At 32.1% G+C, this 21,070-nt stretch overlaps 1 protein-coding gene across 1 annotated transcript; it reads left to right on the top strand.

The window, feature by feature from the left end:
• The first annotated feature begins 4,752 nt into the window (after positions 1-4,752).
• Positions 4,753-7,604, top strand: LOC145933179 (uncharacterized). Its single transcript, XM_083032725.1, has 3 exons — positions 4,753-4,848; positions 6,498-6,870; positions 7,322-7,604. Exons 2-3 carry the CDS (start codon positions 6,558-6,560, stop codon positions 7,420-7,422), a joined length of 414 nt encoding a protein of 137 aa, XP_082888851.1. The 5' UTR covers positions 4,753-4,848; positions 6,498-6,557; the 3' UTR covers positions 7,423-7,604.
• The last annotated feature ends 13,466 nt before the right edge of the window (positions 7,605-21,070 follow it).

Here is a 21,070-nt window from a genome sequence, read left to right as displayed (position 1 = left end):
GTAATTACAGCGCGAGGCACGCGTGTTGAAGTAAACACGAAGATATAATGACACGAATTTGTCGCACGCGGACGACACCGTTGCATCCGTTATCGCCATCCATTGCAATGGCCAAACGCCGACTGCAGATGGGGCCCGTGGTTGCAATTTAAAAGTCCATTTGTTCTTGAATAACGTAGGAAACGCCGACAACCATCGGCACGCGCATTTTATCCGAAAAATATTGGGGCTGAAAATTGTACATAAAGCCCAACAAAGAGAGACGGAAGGTAGCAAATAAAGTAGTAGAAGAAGCACTACATGAATGCGTGAAAATTATAGAAGAATAATGAGTTAAATACACAAAAAACAAAGAAATATCTCTCTTGGTGATAGTCAAGATCTTATTGAATTTGTTCACAATATATAAACAATAATATATAAACAAACACATATATACATACTATTATATATAGCAAAATAATTTCGATGTTTATTTCGGTGTAAAAAAATTTTCTATTAATCTATATAAAAATATTTCACTTAATAGTTATCAATTAAATAACAAACTAATCAGTCAACAAGTTTCGCGATCATTGCAATACTCGTTTTTTGTTTTGTGAAGCTTTCGAAGTGCGGACGATACAAAGATACATGGTATTCGATACGACCTTGATGATATACGTATATGTGTATTTTATTTGCGAGGCCAACTTACGATAGGTATTGTATATTCATTCTTTTACTGGGTGTGTTAGTCATTTCTCATGCATGATGTCGTATCAGAAAAGAGAATAATAAGTATATGACTTAATCTCAATATATACATTTATTGTGTTCTTTGTCATCAAATTGCAGCAAAAACTAGCTTCTCCTATCAATTATATGCGACTTTGTGTTTTCAAGAAGGTTAGATAATATTAAAAATATGTATATATAATTATATAAATATAAATTAAAATTTATATAGTTACAAAAAAAATTAATCTCTCGATATATCCCCCCCAACCCCCTCCATTGTAATTAGTATTTTCGTATACTTTTCGTATACTTTAAGTATGTTACTAATATTATTAGATTAAAAAAATATATATATATATGTAGTTAAATATAAATATATATATGTAGTTAGATTAAAGTGGAATGTGTTTAACAATCCAGCTATGATATTTATCTTGCATATTTTCGATCTTATTGTTAGTATTAATGGTATTTTAATTTTTTGCGGATCAGCAAACCCACTGTGCAGCAATAAGCAGAAATTGCTTAATGGCAGACTTGACGTCTTTTCACATAAACATGTGAGATAAATGCGGAAGAGCTCAGCGCGGAGAATTTGTGCATCCGTGAATGTTCTGATTTGCATGTAATTGGCATTATATGAACAAAAAGACGTATTTTAAGATTATAATTTGAATGCCAAATCATATGAATTAAACAAACAATGAGTATTAAAATGTGGTTTCATTATTTTTATAGTAAAAAAATTCAAAAGACGTTTAAAAATATATATTAAAACGACTGTGTACTGTGTACTGTGTATGTTGTGTATATACTTCTGTAACTGAAATGTAATTTCTATAAAATAGGCTAGCAAAAGAAACTTAGTGATAACTCAAATGACAATTGTTTAATTTACCTATATTAATTTATTTATATTTGTTATTAAACTTAAAAATTGTAATTTTGTATTTCTATGCACATATAATAACTAATCAATAATATTATATAAAGTTTGACAAATTTATAAATTATAATCATCACATAAATCATAATCAGAAACTCCTAACAACGAAAATTGTACATTATTCATTATATAACAATGTTATAAATAATTTATAACAATGCACTTGGAACATTGTATAGAGAATTTTCAGATACCGAAGCTACTTCAATAAGATTGAATTATAGGATAAAAATATTTAATTAATATGTAATAGTGTATATGTAATAGTTATATCAATCGATACTTTATTTAATATTAATAATGAAACGCACATAATATATAGATGAGATAAGTAAAATAAATATAGAAAAGATAATAATTAATTATGCATAGATTTAACAAGAAATGTCAAATTATATTCATGATACGAAAGATTAATGCACTAATTTACTAAATAATTTTGCCAAGTTTTTGAGTCGTTAATTCACTTTAATCACACTCTGCTCGAGAAGCTTATTACAATCTCTATTATAATCTTATTATCATGACTGTTTATCTAGCTTCTTTCTCTTTCGAAAAAAATTTGTAATTAATTGTATATTCGTTATTATAAAACAGCAGTTATACATAGTACAATACAGGTATAGTGAATTGTCGGGGATGTCACATTGCCATTTTGCTTCCTCGCTGACAGAAACCACCTTCACACCCGGAAATTATGTGGCGTGAATTCTCAGTGCCTTAACGTTCGACAACCTGTCTGAGTACATTTTCCGGCAACACACGTTAGACGCCCAAGTTTCGCGAAAGCACGAACTGTGACGTTTTAAGATCGTATATTACAGCGTTACAGGAATTACACGTGACATTTTCCGTATCACTCCATATAAATTGTGATCGTATTAAATACGTTTCATTTTGCATTAACTATTAATATGCAATATAATGTATGATAATTTTAAAATTTATAAAGATCATTAATCACAAGATATAAAAAGTATGATTAATAAGAGAACATATACAAAATAAATAAAAGATAATAGATGGAATACACATATAAATAGAACAAAAATAGATGACTATAAAAAGAATAATTGTTCAAATCTTTGATTTTCAAAGACATAAACAGCTAATGACGTTAGCATGTGAATCATTAATGATATAAAGTTTTATTATTATATTAAAATTTTAATATTGAATACATTTCCTATGATCAATATTAATAAATATAATATATATACGCGCTTTCTAAGATATAACAGATATTAATCGATTTTTAGATATCTTCGCGTTTTGCCTTAATAATCTTTTTATTAAAAATATTTTAGTATTTATAATTTAATTAATCAAATTTATTAAATACATACGAGAATCATTAATTAATCATTACTCATTAATTACCTACTCATAGATAAATTCAATATGAACAAATTGTTTCAATTTGTATTTAATTTAGTTAATTTATTTTTTATGCATATTTGCAAATTTTCTTTTCACGATTTCTTACAGAAAGTTTTTGTACGACATTATCATCTATTTCGTCTTGTCTGTATGTGTGTGACTTGTAAGAAATAGTTCTAAGGATTATACATATTAAAGATTTGACTTATAGATAATTAATAATTTTTGTATATGTCTCAACTGGATATTAACTAACGTATCCTATTATTGTTATTACTAACCGAATAAAATCATCACTAATTATGAGAATTAAGACTATTGCATAACATGTTTGACGCGTATTGATTTTAATAATTTTTGTAGATAAAAAATAGGTTATCGTTAAATAACCTATATATTCTAATATTCTTTTTCTTTTCATATTCTCATGTACAGTAGTATGTATAGTTAAAAAATTTTAAAGACATTTAAAAATAACATGCTTCAATTTGTTCTGAATAAATTGTGCGTATGTATGTGTATATTTGTGTATGTTATTAATTGCAGTAATTTTTCAAATTAATTTTTCGAAAGTGTCTGCCTATAGACACGGTAATTCCTATGCTTGTCACGAGAAACGATCGAGCATACGTACAAGCTCTTTCATATATATTCGTCATATTGGTGGAAGTTTGATTCGGTCGATGACACAACGTCATACATGCAACTTTTTTTTTCATCGTACTTCAAACATTGACGAGTGAGCGACGAGTGTCACACTCGGCGCCAGGGTGACTCCCAAAGTGACGTACCGCAACAACGTCATTCGAAAGAAGGAAACAAAAAGCGGAGAAAGTAGGGGGTGGCACACGCGATAAAACGACGTGCGTGAGCGGAAGGGATGACGGGCAAGAGACAGGGGTGCAACAAAGTCACGTGCATCGGCAAGAAATAGAGAGAGTGACGGAGGATGCATTCTCGATGAAGGCACTGTGGAGCGAATGACAATCTGAATTTTCGTCGTTATACGAGCGGCTCGTACATTTTTTTTTTTTTGCAGACACGCCCGAATGGCGCCGAAACCATTGATTAAATCCCGGCGCCGACCCATTTTTCCTCTCTCGGTGACCTGCTCTCTCTCTCTCTCTTTTTCTCTTCTTCTCCGATTCTCTTGCCACAGGAGTCTCGTATGCGCAAACTTTTTGGCAACTCGTATACATTCGTGTTATTACCGCACCGATTGAGAATCACAGAGATCACTTGACTCGCGACTAATCCATATAAACACCGTTCTCTTACCGCGTAACATCTATCGTATGTTTTAAAACTGAAAGCCAACATTCGATAAAATACAAACGCGACATACATCGCTCGCGAGACTTTTCTCTTCAATATTAATATCACGATATCATAAATCTTGTACTATGCAATTGTGTATCAATTAAATGTCAAAATTTAAAAAATAATTAATATGTTTTTTTAATTTGTTATTTTCTTTTTCATATCAAGCATAATATGTCTTGGCTTTTAAACAATATAATCTTATTATAAATTAATTTAATACAATTTTAATGCAATTTAAGACATAATTGTATAACTCTTAATCCACGATTATGTTGAATATTTCGTATTATATCGCATTATAAAGCATTTAAATTTCGCGCTTTATTTCTCATTTGGAAGAGTGGGAGTTTTGACATTGACAATGATAACGACAATTTATCGGTAACTGATTGTACTTATCAATAAAATGACACGTTCGCAGTGTTCGACAATGGCAAGTCAGGGATAGTCTAATCAAACTGTGAAAAATAAAGGAAAAAGTGAGTATAGACTATTTCAATGTTTTGAGATATCATCATATAATTTGCTTTAAAATAAACTAGATTTATCTAATTTCTGTTATTAATTCATTTGATAGAGTTATTAAGTTTATACTAATATATTTGTATATTTTAACAAACAGAAAAATTTGATTTTAATAAATTTTATGCAAGTAATCTCTCCCTCTCTCTCTCTCTCTCTCTCTCTCTCTCTTTCTCTCTGAATTAATTAAATTTGTAATTATATTGAGAACAATCATTAAAAATAATCGTATCTGCAACTGATATATAGCACGAATAATTGGATTGAAACATTTACAGTAAATTATAAGCATTGCGATAAATCACATAATAAATTACAAATAATTAGAAAAATTAATATTATTGTTATTTTTATCAATTGTATTATCAAATAATAATTGTTAAACAATATTTAATATCGTGCGAGAAAAAAGGAAATTCTTAAAATTCATGATGTATAATGACTCATATTTGTCCCTCTTATCTTTCAATCAACAATGTTGATATGTATCGCTTTAATAATGTTACGAAACAAAGTATTTGACTTTCATTTGCATTAAATTTAAACGATATTAAAAAATCATAATTAAACTGTTTAAAAATGTTTGTAATCATCGTGATTTCGCAGGTGATATAAAACATATTGTGTCTGGTTACACACCCCAATTAATTACCACAATTTGCATGCTCAACATTATCGTTAAGGAAATCAACGATACATACTAGATATAGTAACAAAATTTTTCTTATTTTTACGATTAGAATTAATTCTATACTTAATACTTATTTTAGATATAGAATATGTAAAATATGTTTTTTAAATCTATAGCCATTCATATTTTACGATATAAGAAAATCAATTTTAAGATAAAAGGTAGATAAAATGATTAAAAGAGATAAAAATATATCGCAAATTTTTATAAATATGATGCAAAAATAAGCTTACCAATTTTGTGTGCGCAAATAATATATATATGTATATTTTTCACATATAAAGCTCAAATTTATCTCATTTAAATATTATTGCTAGGTATATCTTTTATTGCTGCCTCTCTAACTTTACCTTTTTTTCTCTCAAGTTCTTTTAGTCTTTCTTTCTGTCATTTTTGATGCTACGAAAATATGTTTAAAAGAAATATGTATTATCAAAATAATAAAAATTTTATAATTAATAATTATTAATAATAAATAAGATTGCGTAACATGTACCTACATTTTTTAAGTTTAGTCTATCATAATATATAAAATATATAATACATACATATATATCATTAATTATTTTGTAGTTTATAACATTTTTCATTCAATTTTATATACATAATACATACAATTATATACTCCGATTCCATTACACATTTAATATGCATTTAATATGCATTTAATTTTATTAGAGTATAATTAACTTTATTAGAGTAACTAGATAAATATTATATTTATCTAGTTACTCTAATTATTATAAAATTGTCGTTTATTAAACATGCGTATAAGCGTGTCTAATTAAAGTTATGAAAATTTTTAATTATATATCTTTTGACATTATATCATTGCTGTTAATTCAATGCATACTCACGTACAAATTCTATTTTCTTTCTTCAAGATTAATTACATTATTTGTTCTCTTTCTTTAGATTCGGAAATTATTAACGTCGCGACTTTATAATCTGGCGATCTCACAGTATAAATCAAATATGCATACGATGAATAATCCTGCACCACCTTCGTATGAGGAGACAATGGAGGCATCTACATCCGCGAAAAATAATTCGCACATATCTGCATCTAACCAGCCAATGTCAAATATTCAAGAAAATTCGCAAATGTCCGACAGTTATCCCTCATCCGCATCAGCACATCCACAGTCAAATCATTTTTCAAATGCCCCCCCACCTTATCCAGTTGACCCATCTTATGTATCGATAGAATCGATTCAGCAAAATCAATCCGCAAACATACCCCCTGTTCCTGATACAATAATAATACAGCCTGCAGCGAATAGAAAAAGTAAGTGTAAATGAAATAGATATTATGTAATTACACATGATATTATAATCATGATATCATTTATTATTTATAGATTTAATATATATATTGCAGGAAATAAAATATATATTACGAAAGAAACGATATTTAAGCTTATACTATATTTTTAGACACACTTAATTTTAAAATGTTTATAAATTATTAACGCGAAATAATTATCTTTCTCTCTGTCTCTCTCTTTGTAGCATGATTTTAGAGTAATTTTATCTGATTCAAACAAAATATTTGTAACAGTTGTATAATTGTTTAATATTAAAAAATAATTTTATCATGATGGTTATATATTGTCCACCAATGCATTAAATGTGTATTACTGGGTTTAAAAATTTGTAATTTACATGCATAACACATATACACTCGGCTTTTCAATTTTATATTGCAATATTATAATAAAGTTTTTTTTATGTTTCAGCCATCCGCAATTATGTTATACTTAGGACACTAGGTTTGACTTTAGGTATAATAAGCATCATAGTAATAGTAATAAGAATCATTTTTTGGACTCTTGTTTAGTATGTAAAGAAAGCAAGAGAACTCTCTTATTTATGATTGAATGCAATATCTATAATATATATTCGAAGATAAATGAAATAAGTGTATTTTATGTTATTACTGTTAGTATATTAACATCACGAATATATAAATCATTAGTACATTTAAAAGTCGTTAATAAACTAATAATTAATATACTGATATCTTGTAATTTGTCCTATCAATAATCGCTAAAATTATATCTTGTAATTTTATATAGTATAAATCATTATATATAATATATAACAATTTTTATTATGTATATATAATATATATATTATAAATTATAACATTTACCCAAATATATAATCTTAAAGCTAATAAAATTGTATATTTGAGCTTCCGTTTGAGACACAGTTGAAAATAAATTTTGCATTACAAATTACATATACATTCGAATTACGTAATTTTTTTATTTTAATGAGTTATTATTTTTTATATTATTTTATTATTATATTTTATTATTATTTTGTTATTTTATTATTAAATTTTTTTCGTTATCATTCATAAATATGCTGGCTTGTTGATTTTTACTCTAATTACTCTAATCATATTTGTCAAAGTATAAGTATACAGGAAATTTTTTAATATATAAATAAATTATATATAAATTATATGTAAATTATATATGTATATACCTATATATAAATTATAGAACAATAAGAGAGAGAAAATTTGGAATCTTTTAATAATATCCTTTTATAATAGTTCAGTAGCTTTCGTTATTCAATATTCAAACGTCACAAAGATGTATTGTATCTCATCAATTGTTGCTGTTATAAAGTCATTATCACTTACAAACTGACAAAACAATGAGAATTGTCCTTCTGTGCACATATTACAATTTCTTCATTTTCGTTTGAGTTTCGCATAAAGGGACCTATAATATACGTTTATTCACGACAATGTTAATATAAAATATTGTGTAATGAGGAAATAAAGAAAAATAGATAATGCAAAGAGAAAATTTCATCTCGCACACCAGTCTTGCATTTCAGTATCACAAGCATTAAAGACGTTACGTCGATTTGGACGTGCTAAAGCTCGCAATATAAGTAACGACCATATTTCGCATCAGCTACAACAAAACGTCACCTACACATGGGGGGAATTGTGCGCGGAGAGCGAGGTGGAAAAGCCGGCGGGTTGGCCGTGATATCGCTCGCTTTTATTATTAGCGCAATAAAACCTCAGTAACTGAGTAATAATTTAAAAGTTGAGCGCCGTTCACAACTCAAGCACCTTCGGCGCCGCGCCGTGCCAATAAGTGCATCGGTAAAATTCGCGAATATTTCGCGCTACAAGAAAAAGCTGTCGCCAATGCTGATTTTATTTTACAGACTATTCTGTGTCGGACACGGCCATTTAGAATCATGTTGAATAAATATAGATTCGGGACAAGACATATGTCTGAATACAATGCGTCTTTTAAATGACAAATATATGTAAGTATAAATACTTTATAAAGAAGAAAAAAAATAATATTACACGCGATATTGATAGCATGTTGATGACGTGTTATATCTCTATAGCGATTATATTATTTTTAATTACGTAGATACATTAGTTTTCAAAATTTATCAAAACTTGTAACAATGATAAAATGTAAGACTAACTTTTTTTCCCTCAAAGTGATGTAACAGATAATTTTCTGCATTGCGGATAATTGTGTCTATAGCACACAGGGAAAGTTTATACAAAAATATGCAAGAAACTCGTATAAATTCGTTGATATACAAGTATTTTAAACAAATATATGTGTAAATAAAATACATGTATATAATAAAATATTTCATTATTGTAATTAAATATTTAATTGTTAACAAATTGCATAAATTTGTAGGCAAAATTATTTAATAATTCGTTTATGTAACGCGTAGAATTTCTCTCACATGTATGATATTTAATATAATAATGCGTTACAGTGAAACTAAATTTCGCAAACCCCACACATTTCATATTCATCAAAAATTACGCAAAGCGTAATTAATTTATACCTACGACGATTGGAATTACGTAATAAAGCTTGTCGAAAACTCATCGCGTCGTTCGTTCGTTGACGAGGAATTGATGGGACAGCTTTTGTACGATTCCTACGAAAATCGATCAGAAAAGCTTGAATAAGTTCATAGGACGCATTGTCGAACTGAGCAAAGAATACGAGAATTGTCGTTAGCCCCCCGGTGACACGTCTAAGTTGTGGAGTGGAGAAATGGGAACTAGATATACGAACGAATGTTGAGCGGGTAACAAGGTTTCCCGTTATCGAGTCTAAGATACCTAAAAAAAACGAGCGCCGATCACGATGCATCTCCGCGTTACTACGGGCACTGGGAAAAAGGGGGTAAAAGGGAACAGAGAAACGGGGTAGTTGGAAATGTGAGGAAAACACGCGGGTTCTCTAGCTCCTCCCCGCGTGTAAAAATAGATCTTTCTCCGGATCTGCTGGAATTCGATATTGCTTGTATACGTTGCACTCCGCACATCCTATTGTGCGCGTAAAACGAATTAAATATTTTCTCGCAACGGACGATCCGGAGAATTCCAACGAAACGATAGCACACAGATTCGCGGATTTCGTTCGCGAATTAAAATTAATAGAACGCCTATCGATAGAATGATTGCGCGCACACAAACACACACACGCTCGCGTGTGCATTTATCTTGTACGTTTACATGGCTTTAGATTATTGATCGATCGTACGATCGATTGAACCTGAACATATATGTATATATAGAGAGAGAGGATTTCAAATGACTATTAGAAAAGCAGGCTTTTCCCGCTCCACTCCGGACTTTCGAGCTTGCCACGGCGAGATGCGAGCTCACATGAGCTCAACGTTTTTGCCGCACCTTTTTCCGATAATTAATGTTCGTTCCTGCGCACCCGCAAAGAGAACGGAAGAGACAAACGCGAAAGAGAGAGGCAGATCAGATTAATGATTGTTTTACTCGCCCGTCATTACGTGAAAGGCGGCGTTGGTTATCGCCGAGTGAGATAGCGAGAAGAAAGGAATAGAGAAAGTGGAAATGACGTAAAACGTGTCGGACGAGAAATCAAAGAGTGAAAAAGAAAAAAAAGTCGGAACGCGAAAATCGGCAGACGGAATGACGTTTGTACTGTGCGAATTATTTTACAGATTTTTACCACGAGAAAAAATGTGAAGTGTTAAAATACTCTTGCAAAAGCCTTTGTGATCGCATTATGAATTATGCTCTTTTAATAAACGCGCTAATATAATGTTAATAATAACCTCTTACAAAATTAAAATTTACAATTATATGTTATGGATAATGTTAATTTAAACATTATATTTTTATATATAAATTATTTATTATATAATTAGGCAAAATAGTCAGCTGTTCACGGAAACGCTTTTGTAGAAAAATCAATTTATACGTAATTTACAAATTTCTAGAAATGTGTACCGACAAAAGTCTATGTTAGCATTCGCTACCAGAAACATTCTCAATTATTGGAAAAGTTATCGGAAACGTGTGTTTCTCACAGACCCGAAAACAGAAAGAGAATGAGAAAAACCGAATGAAGAAGAGATGGCATGACAAAAGGAAAAGAAAATTATGTGAAAAATCGCTTTAGATTCTAAAGGAATTTATTTGCTTGAATCTAACACCGAATTTAATCAGGAGGTCAAGTTAATGTTTGTTCCAATTTGCTGTTTATTCTTTTTCATGAGATTAAACTTTATAAGTTGCATGAAAAAATGTCTTTTCTTTTTATTTAAGATATTTTTCGAAAACAATCGCCACATTACATTGCTAAAATAAGCCATTGCATTGCTAAATAATAAATTAAAATAAAAATTAAAAATTTTGATATTTAAAACTATTATAAATGGATTACATTTGTGGAAATAATTAACTCGTTTTGCAAGTGTATTGCGATTCAAAATAGAATTTATGGACATTAAGTTATGTGTAACTTGTCTTGCACAGTTTATTTTGTAAATGAAAAAATAAAATGCAGATAAGTAATTATTCTCAAAATGTGTTTTAGTTATTATGATCTAAATATAAAGCTTTACAGTAACAATCTAAATATCTTCGAGAACCATGCGGAATATTGCGGGCATCGAGTTAAATGATCCATTATACACTATTCCATTGTACAAATGAGAAAAGTCTGCGCATTCCTCTGGCGACGTACATTTTACTAAAATTGATATTGATGGAATGGTCCCCGGCGAGATTTGCGAGAAACTTGCGAGCGCGCGTTAAAATAATTAATTTAACGTGCACATTTTACTAGAGACGCCGTCCCGGCGTTCGGAACTGTGTGACGGCGAACAAAGCGGACCACATCGGAAAATTATGTGCTCGAGAGCACGACAATAGCGAGAACGAAAGTGGCCACGTCGCAGCGCCGGGAAAGCCTTAATCCACAACATAAACCGATATAAACCTCAAAACTTATATACCGCTGTAACGGTACTGCGAGTACACGTTCGCCCCCTCGAGATGGAAGTGGCCTGGTCGCCGCGAGTGTTAAAAGGGGTTGCACGGACGTGAGAAGTTAGTGGATGTGGTCGTCGGGGTGGATGTGGCGCAAATAGAGGACCGGGGACGAGAGGGTTTGGCAAAACGTTCCCGCTCGCCCCCCGCGATCGTTTCTTTTCTTCTTGCCTATCCACATTTACGCTCTCTTAGCCCTTCGACTCTTGCTCTCCGACTCCTCTTTCCATCGCGCGCTTTTTCCTCCTTGTCGTCCCTCTCTTGCCCCGACCGACGGCACATCGTCGTGACAACCGGAAGTTGAAGAAGCCGCTGGCCCCGATCGATACCCCGGCAGCGCTATTTGATTCGCTCCCCCGCAACGCGAGGGAAAAAAATTGTGTCTTTCCGCGGAGAGACGCGACGTCCCAAATTGAGAACGATAACGATAATGCGGCGGGACGGCTTAAAATCGAGGACGGCCGAGCGCGAAGAAATCGTTGTGAATTCTCTCACGACTCGCGCTCATCCGAAGAGACGTGCATCGAGCAAGAAACGCATTTCTATTGGCCACGTGACGTATATTTCTTTTTCGCAAGATACTCTTTTCGATTTCGAGACCAGAACCTGAAGCGATTCCAGATGCAGACGTATATCGAGATATATACGAAATCAATTTTAGATAGCTAAAAGATTTAAGAAAGATGTAAGAAACAACTCTGTTTTTCTTTTCAAATACTAAAATGTAATATATGCACAATTGATATGATAAAAAATCTCTCTTTAAAATTTAATAAGAATTATGCATTACATTATGTTTTACATTCTAATTAATTTAATAATTAATTTAATCTGATTCCTACGCTTTTTTAAAAATTATTAAACTTTCAACCATTTAATCTTTTATTTCTTTATTCTTTTTAAATTAAATTTAAAGGTCTGCTTCCTTGTACTCTACGAGATATCATGCACTTTTCATAAGAAGTCATCACTATTATGTAAGTATTTAATTGAATTATGCATTCAGCGATTGTTTCACAGATTATGAATACAATGGTTGGAAAGCGTAGGCATTAAAAGCCCAGTTAAAACTTCCCGTCCGCGATTGTAAAAGCGAGAAACCCCGGAAGGTCAAATGGAAGAAAGTACTTATACGAAGTGCTAGACACGCGACGCCCTCGGCAATTTGCATACGTTTCAATTAGACATTCCCTTAACAAACTGTTCCGAATCAGCATGATCCCGTTATGCGTCCGATACTTTGCATAATTTTGTCGGTATGCTAATTTGCATGTGTAATGCAAGCGGCGTGAAAAAAAAGTACCGGAAGTATCGGGAAATGGATATGGATGGAATCGCGTAAATGGGTAGACAAATTACGATGAATTTGAACGAACTTTCCGAACAGATTACGGATTCGTTCGCTTTTATACATACTTCCTCACACGAAGAATGAACGTTTTGCTGTTGCATACGCACGTTGTACTACGATACACACACAGTACACCATAGACAAAAGAAACGAAGGCACGAAACTCTCTTCTGCCAGAGAGAAGAAAGCAGCAAGAAGGAAAACGTAGAAAAACGTTTCGCGTGCAGTCAGCGACAAGTCGACAATGCGCGCATCGTACTTTAAAACTCGATGCAGTTTATGTCGGTAGACACGTTTACACTTGCATGTATGCAACAGCGGTGTACATGCGTAGATAAACATACCAAAGAACTCATGTAGCTTGTATACTCTGTCATATGTATATGGTATGCAAATGTATAGGGAATATATACTATACATATAAATGAATAGATGTACATGTGCGCATATCCACGTATAATCCATGATCGGTAACGTTACTGAGACGTGAATCTAGAATCCGTTGGCAATGGCGCATTAAAGTTCATGCTATAAACCGCTTTTTCGAACTATGAAAACTTTTGCTGAAAGAAACATCTTATTCGCGAGCTATAACAAAACGATCTGCTCAGATCAACGAATAATAAACTGACATAAATCCTACCGAAATTATAGATGAATATCGTTAATATATTTTAATTAATTATAATTATGTAAATGAAGCAAACATGATAAAATTTTCGATAAAATGATCAAACAATTACTTGTAATACATTGTAATAAATAACAATGTGTGTGATATGATCTACTTGATAATAATCGAAATCAAAAGTAATCTTGCATTACCGGTAAATTATTCATTATAATACAAAATGTGAGCATTATAAATTACATTAATTGGAGTTTGAAATGTTTTGATCATACATATTGCATAATCCAGAGAAGAAACTATTAGCAACAATACATGATATAACTGAAACTTCTGTCTAATACAATTCGCAGGCAGTAACGCGTCATAAAGGGACAGCGCACAATCAAGTTACATATGCGAAATTCATTACAAATATGAATACGTAAGTCACATAGAGTAGATGAAGCGCACAATTCTACGTCGCAAAGTTCCAATGCCATCGGCGAGAGTGTTTCACACAAGTTGAACTTTATAGACAGAACTGACACGACGAATGTATCATAGCGATGGGGTTAAATGCTCCCTTCTGACTTCTCTGAGTAGTTAAACCGCAAGCAAATACAAGTTCGGAGATAAGTACACAGTCCAACATCCATCTCTCGAATGTCAATTCGAGAGATGGGGATATTTTGCGAAATTATATTCCCGTTGTAATTCGCCATAAAAAAAGAGAGAGAAGAAACACGAAACTCGCGTGAGAAAGCAACAAAATGTACGGACTTTTCTAACAATCGTTCACCCCCTTCTGCCAGCAATGGTGAGTTTAAATGCATAAACATATGCATGATTGTACCTAAAGAGAATATTCGGAATTATAATTCGCTTGGCGAATCATTCAATCATATCCGTCATATTATTTGCGCGCCAATTAAGTGCAAGCATTGTAATATAGATTCCATAATTTATTTACTTGACTTTTTGATATCCGTTAATTGACTCTTATAATCTCCGAGTATCATCAATTGCTATTTTATCGATATCAATTTTATTCAATTTTTACATAAGAAAATATATAAATAACCATATAATGTAAAGAGATCATATAAAACAAAAATGTATAAAGTTAAAATATATTTTACTTGCAAAAATAAAAATATTACATATTATTGATTAATATGATCAATTTATATCATGACACGATGATTGTGTTTGAATGCTGCCTTTTGTTAGACGAAGTATACTCCGAAATCAATAATAATTCTAACCAGTTTATCAGTATCTAGATCCTGTTTCGAACTACAATTGCATGCAACTCTGTAATTGCGTGCAATTCTCTGTACTTTCAATATTCGAGACGGAGATGCGGAGACACTATAACTACGAGGACATACAATTAAAACACAGTTTGGTAATAGAGCGAACAGAGCGCTTCTTCTCGCAATCTATATGCACGTAGCACACAAACTGTAGATATGCGAATGTGTAGTTCGCTTCTACAGACTGCTGTAAAGCATTTCATATTTGCATACGTGCATACTTGCTTGATATCCTAAATATGAGCAGCAATATGTGTACGATCCAATATCATAATGTACATCCAACAATAATTTTGCAACGAATGCAATTTTATTGATTTTAATAATTAATTTCATTTACTAATTATAATAATTAAAATATATCTTTTAAAGCATTTTTAATGCAAAAGATCTAATTAATAGCATAACATTATACATACGAATAATGGAAGGTACTTTATCACAAAATTCAATAATGCCTATTATTTTTTTCAATTAACAAATGTTTTAAAAATTTCTCCATATTGACTTGATAAGATTAATACATAGTTAGTAATAATAATTACAAATTTAATTAACCATCAATATGATTCTATTTACATTGCAACATATTGCGTAAAGCTTACCAAACTGTTGGTTGCTTCTTCTTTCACAAGTTTACGTAATAGTAGTTTACGTAACAGAATGAGGGAAAGACAAGAAAATTTAAAAATATCTGCAACATGCTTTCCATTTCACATGTATGTTCATTCTATACAGATATTGACAGAATATAATTTATCATTGCAAAAGATGATTTGATGAGAATATAAACGCGTTAAAAATAATTGCACAATTACTATTTTTATTAAATGCAATCGCATACGTAGAAAAGTTACTGTCCCCGTTTCTAATCCTCGCAAGGAGATTTTCACCTGTGCGTCGTTGCAATTCCAATGATTGCGGTCGCTTTCATACATGACCACCTGTTTGGCAAGCACAGCGCTATAATTTCTATTATGGCCGTAGGCTGTGTCGAAATTTCACTTGGTAAGCGCATTACCGTAAGGCGCTTATCCGATTGCTGACCAACGCAATTAGATACATCATGATTAGTCGCCGACACCGGTTAGCGACTTGTGACCTGCAAAGACTGTGAAATCAAAGAAAGCGCATTTCAAGCTATTTGAAGAGATTAAAAAAAATAAAACCAAAAAAAAAAAAGATGTCGAGACGCTACAATTCAACCATCATTTAGTACTAGAATGATAGAGAAGAAAGAGAAAAATAAAAGAGGTCTTCATTAAGATCTTTTTTTAAAAGTAAACGGATAGAAATAGTTAACAATGAAACACAGACACGCCATAAGAAAATACTGGCAACATTTCTGCATTAAAACAGTTCCCTGTTTACGCTCGCTTTAGAAAGACACAGAATCAAGTTAAATTTAAAATAAACAATTGAATAAAAAAAAATATCACTGTTAAATAGAATAGAATAAACTCACTAGTATATCTTTTAAAAGACAGAAAAAGAGCAGTTGTTTGCTGTAATAAATTTAAATATATCGAGACGCTTTTTTTCATTTCAATTTTGCAGTACATATAGACAAACGAGTTTAGTCACAGACAATTAACGCTGAATAAAATGTTATCACAATTTTGTTAAATATTTTTGTCAAACAGCTTTCATTTAAAAATTGTGTAGCACTAAACTTTACGATCGACGCGAATGTTTTCATGTAAATTGTATGAATAGTGCCGAATAGAATAAAGCAATCGATCGTAAAGGTGAGGTCACACGAGTACCACACTGATATTCACCTATACGTCCCGCAGACCGTAGACGAGAAATGATTTTTCAACAACTGAAGAAATTTCAGCATTTTTGTCTCATGCATTATGGAGCAGCGGTTATTAGACGAAAGACGAAGAAAACCAGAGTCCATTTCCGATAGCCTTACTTCGCCACGCTCTCATCGCGACCGACACTTTTGACGAAATATATGTGATTTGAATCTCGGAACGCGAAAGTGCTATCACCTCCATCCGTCCCACGTCCGTATATCGATTTCCAATTCAACCAGATATTTTCAATATCGTTGTCGTGTCCGTGCTGCTCTCGCTATATTCTTCTATCTTGTCTATATTTGACGCAACTTCGAAAGCTCCGAGCAACTCGACGAAACTAAGAGACACTTAATTTTTTTCCCCCCGTTAAAAAGTTAATTCCCGCGATTCTCATCTGACATTTTTGTCAATACTTTAGCAAATTTCGGAATTATTAAATCATCCTCTCAATCAGAGAGCAATATATATATATATATTTTCTTAATATTGCCTGTTATTCTAATATTTCATGTGTCATTTAAAATTTTTAAGATATCAATATGGATTTTTTTTAAACACACAGACATTTTTACGCATTTTATTATGTCTCGATAAAAAATTGTCGCAATAATCACATCAATCTTATCAAATCGTTTCTATCAGAATTACACGAAAAAAAGAACGAGAGCCATCAATTAGGAACTATCCATCGAGGTCGGTGTAGAAAGCACGCAATCAGCAACATCGCGGAATCGAAACTACCCTATCGACAACGAGACAGAATTAACGTCCTACCAAAGGTGGATTGAGTTTAACCCTGAAGAGGGGAAGGATCGAAAGAAGCGAGAGGAGGAAGACGCTAGAGAGGAAGAAGAAGGAAAGATAATCACGAGAGAGAACTCGTGACCATGGTGCTTCTCCTAGTTTTCGAGTACTTTACGGCTCTTGCTGGTTAAGTACGTACGGCCGACGTTTGCCACCGGCACACGTAAAGTATATATCGTAAAGAGGGCACGGGGGGAGCGTACGGGGAAGGACGGATGTCCTCGGCCGACTCGCCAGTTCAATCAACTGTACGCCCGGCAACAAACCACCGCCGTTAATTGGATCCGAGCAGACCCGGCTTTACGAGGGCCAATCGCGCCGAATTATCCGACCTGCATTTCCCGATCGCCTGCAAGCAGCGGCGCCAACCGCCGGATGCACCACTCGAAAGTTAAAGCTCGCCGACCGCGAGCAACTTCCGCCGTGAGACAAGGAGGGTTCGAGGGCAGCCTAACGGCGGATTAAGTTGGTCCGTGCCATGGAATGCAGGAGCCGACCAATGATAGAAACAGCCCGAAATTGGAATTGGATATAACACCAAGGGAAATAAATAAAACATCGATCATGTTTATATATTATTGAAAATTATTACGTGGAATATGATTACATATGAAATAAATATAAACATTTTTCGTTTTCTAAGGGATCGGAAATTGTTCTCAGTTGATTGACTGCTATATGAAACACGCATTGCATTTATAGTAACAATTATAATTGATGATATATTTTCAATTAGAAGACTGTCATTAAAAGAATAATAATATTAGAAATTGCTGAATTATATTATTTTTTTAATATTATATGTGAATGTTTCATATACATATGTTATTTCGATTTTTTATGGTGGAGGTACTAACTTTTAACAAAGGTAAATTTTGAAGCTTTAAAAAATATTCGCGAACCAATTATTGAGTTACAGTATTTATTTAGCAATCGCACTTAAAATTCGCACTATTTGTTAATTAATTCTTACATTCTCAAATCTGCTAGCACACAGATGTTTTCATCCTAATCAAATTGAATAAATTTTAATTTTTTGTATATTATGTTTGAGTATCAAGTATTCAAAAAATTTCTAATTACTGATCATAATTAAAAACAGAAATAAGAATTAGAGTCATATCTAAGATTATACATTTATATATGCTCGTAGGATCGCACCTGCGAGAGTTTCCCGTTAACGCTTTAAATCATTTTTGCGTACTCATTGAATCAAGTGTTCATTCAATAAGATTACTATACAATCTGTCACGTGTACGCTAAAAATAGTTCTTACTATGTATAAAAAAAATTAATTCTTTAAATACCTTAAGCTATTTTTAGCGTCCACGTGACAGACTGTATACATGACAAATCGTATAGTTGAATGAATGAATGAATACTTGATTCAGTGGATCAGAAGAATGATTTAAAGCGCTAACAGGACACTTTCTCTTGCAATTCTACGAGCATATTATAAATGGATATATAAATCTGCACGACACGATCAAAATTTTTTATCACGTTATATATTTTTTACAAACTTTTATAATGTTTTTATTTTTAAAAATAGCATAAAACATTCTTTTCTCCTTTTTATTCTTTATTAGTTTTTTGTAATCATAAGAATTTTTTTTCAATTTTATATAAACGCATAATAAAGACATTTTTAAAAAAGTTCGAATAATCCTAGAAATTTAACAATTTAGAATACAATAGCATAGAAGGTGTAGCGGAACTAGAATTATAAATTGCGCGAATAGACTCAACTAGACCAGTACTCTGTAAATATCGCGGAAATCGAACGGAAGCCCAAATTTCCGGTATACCTTAAGCCAATCGAGGAGGGGAGGTTGAACGAAGTTTCGTTTTATTTTTTCCGTGAATACATACGTATATACGACCCGTTTCTTCCCCGCCATCACATCATTCCCCGTAGAAATGCTTCCATCGTGCGAAGTATCCTTTTTGCAACGACCCTCCATTTCCGAAAACCTATAGAAGGACCTCTTCACCTTGACGAGGCAGGAGGGTACCAAGAAAAACGGAACAGCACTCAAACATCTCGCTACCCTTTATTTGCCACTTAGCTTAAACCCTTTTACCCACCCAATGTGCGTTCATATTGAAACACTAGACGACACAAACATCGTGTGCATGCGTGTGCGTTCGTGCACCGACGTCGCAAGTAACGTGTTTACGTAAATATTAAGCTGCATTCACATACCTCAATTCAAAGATTCTACACACTTGATTTAAACGGAAATAAGAAAATATGCCCGCGCGAAATTCTGCTATTATATATTGTAAATAATGATCGAGAGCAACAATATATGTAACCAACCGCACATGTACGAATCTATGTGTTATGCTGGCTTTTGCCAATAATAATTAATATCATCCATGCTCGAGTGTAGACGCAATTTTATAGCTTCTTACAAATTAGATTCAACATGGCGCGCATGCTTTTAGCTCTTGGGAATCTTGCTTCATCTTATGGTAGCAGTGGATTTCGTAATTGAAGTACGATACACACGACGTACGTTTTGCGCCCTCCACGAAATTACGGCCGGGTCGTTAAAAATGATTTAGCCTGGAATCTCTTGCAAGAGGAAAAACTCCGCGAATTTCACACAACGGGAGAATAATCTTGGCCACATTTAAATAATGAATTGGTGCTCCACAATAATCATAATGGATTATTATAGAGAGTGAAAATTTTTCTATGCCCAAAAAGTTCACATTGAAACAACTAAAATAAAATTATATATATACACACACACACACACATATATTATTAACCATTAATTTGTATACGTTTATAAAATTTATGCTATTGCAAATGCAATTTATACAAACAAATTGTAATTATGTAATCCTTGTGAATTTATAAACATGTTTTCTTATTAATTATAAATCTCATTTAAATCTACAATAATGTATAATTTTATATAGTAAAATAAATTTAATGTGTTTATTTATTGCAGAAATTGTTATGTGCAAGATATAACTTTGTAATAATATTTTTCAAAATAATGAAACTAATTAATAATACATAAAGTGAAATTAGAGAATCTGATTAAATATATAATATAAAAATCTAAATCATAATAAATATTTATAAAAAAACTTTTTACTTAATATATAGGTATGTATAGCATAATTTGCGTGGCTTAAAATGATAATTTCAGAAAAATGTTTGCCATTAAAAATATAGATATCTGATTCTCTCTTGGTACTTAACAATACAACATGTGTAAACAACTTATGTGTTGAAATTAATGTCAAA

The sequence above is a fragment of the Prenolepis imparis genome, unplaced genomic scaffold (assembly GCF_030444845.1).
Source record: "Prenolepis imparis isolate NDT839.2.m4 unplaced genomic scaffold, iyPreImpa1.0 SCAF_2, whole genome shotgun sequence".
In the NCBI taxonomy this organism is placed as follows: Eukaryota; Metazoa; Arthropoda; class Insecta; order Hymenoptera; family Formicidae; genus Prenolepis; species Prenolepis imparis.
This window is presented reverse-complemented; position numbering and strand designations above follow the sequence as displayed.

Excerpts from the sequence above, each read along its gene's own strand:
- LOC145933179 (XM_083032725.1), top strand. The coding sequence starts at position 6,558 with ATGCATACGATGAATAATCCTGCACCACCTTCGTATGAGGAGACAATG. Across the intron at positions 6,871-7,321 it reads GCCTGCAGCGAATAGAAAAA|CCATCCGCAATTATGTTATA; the intron begins GTAAGTGTAAAT and ends TTTATGTTTCAG.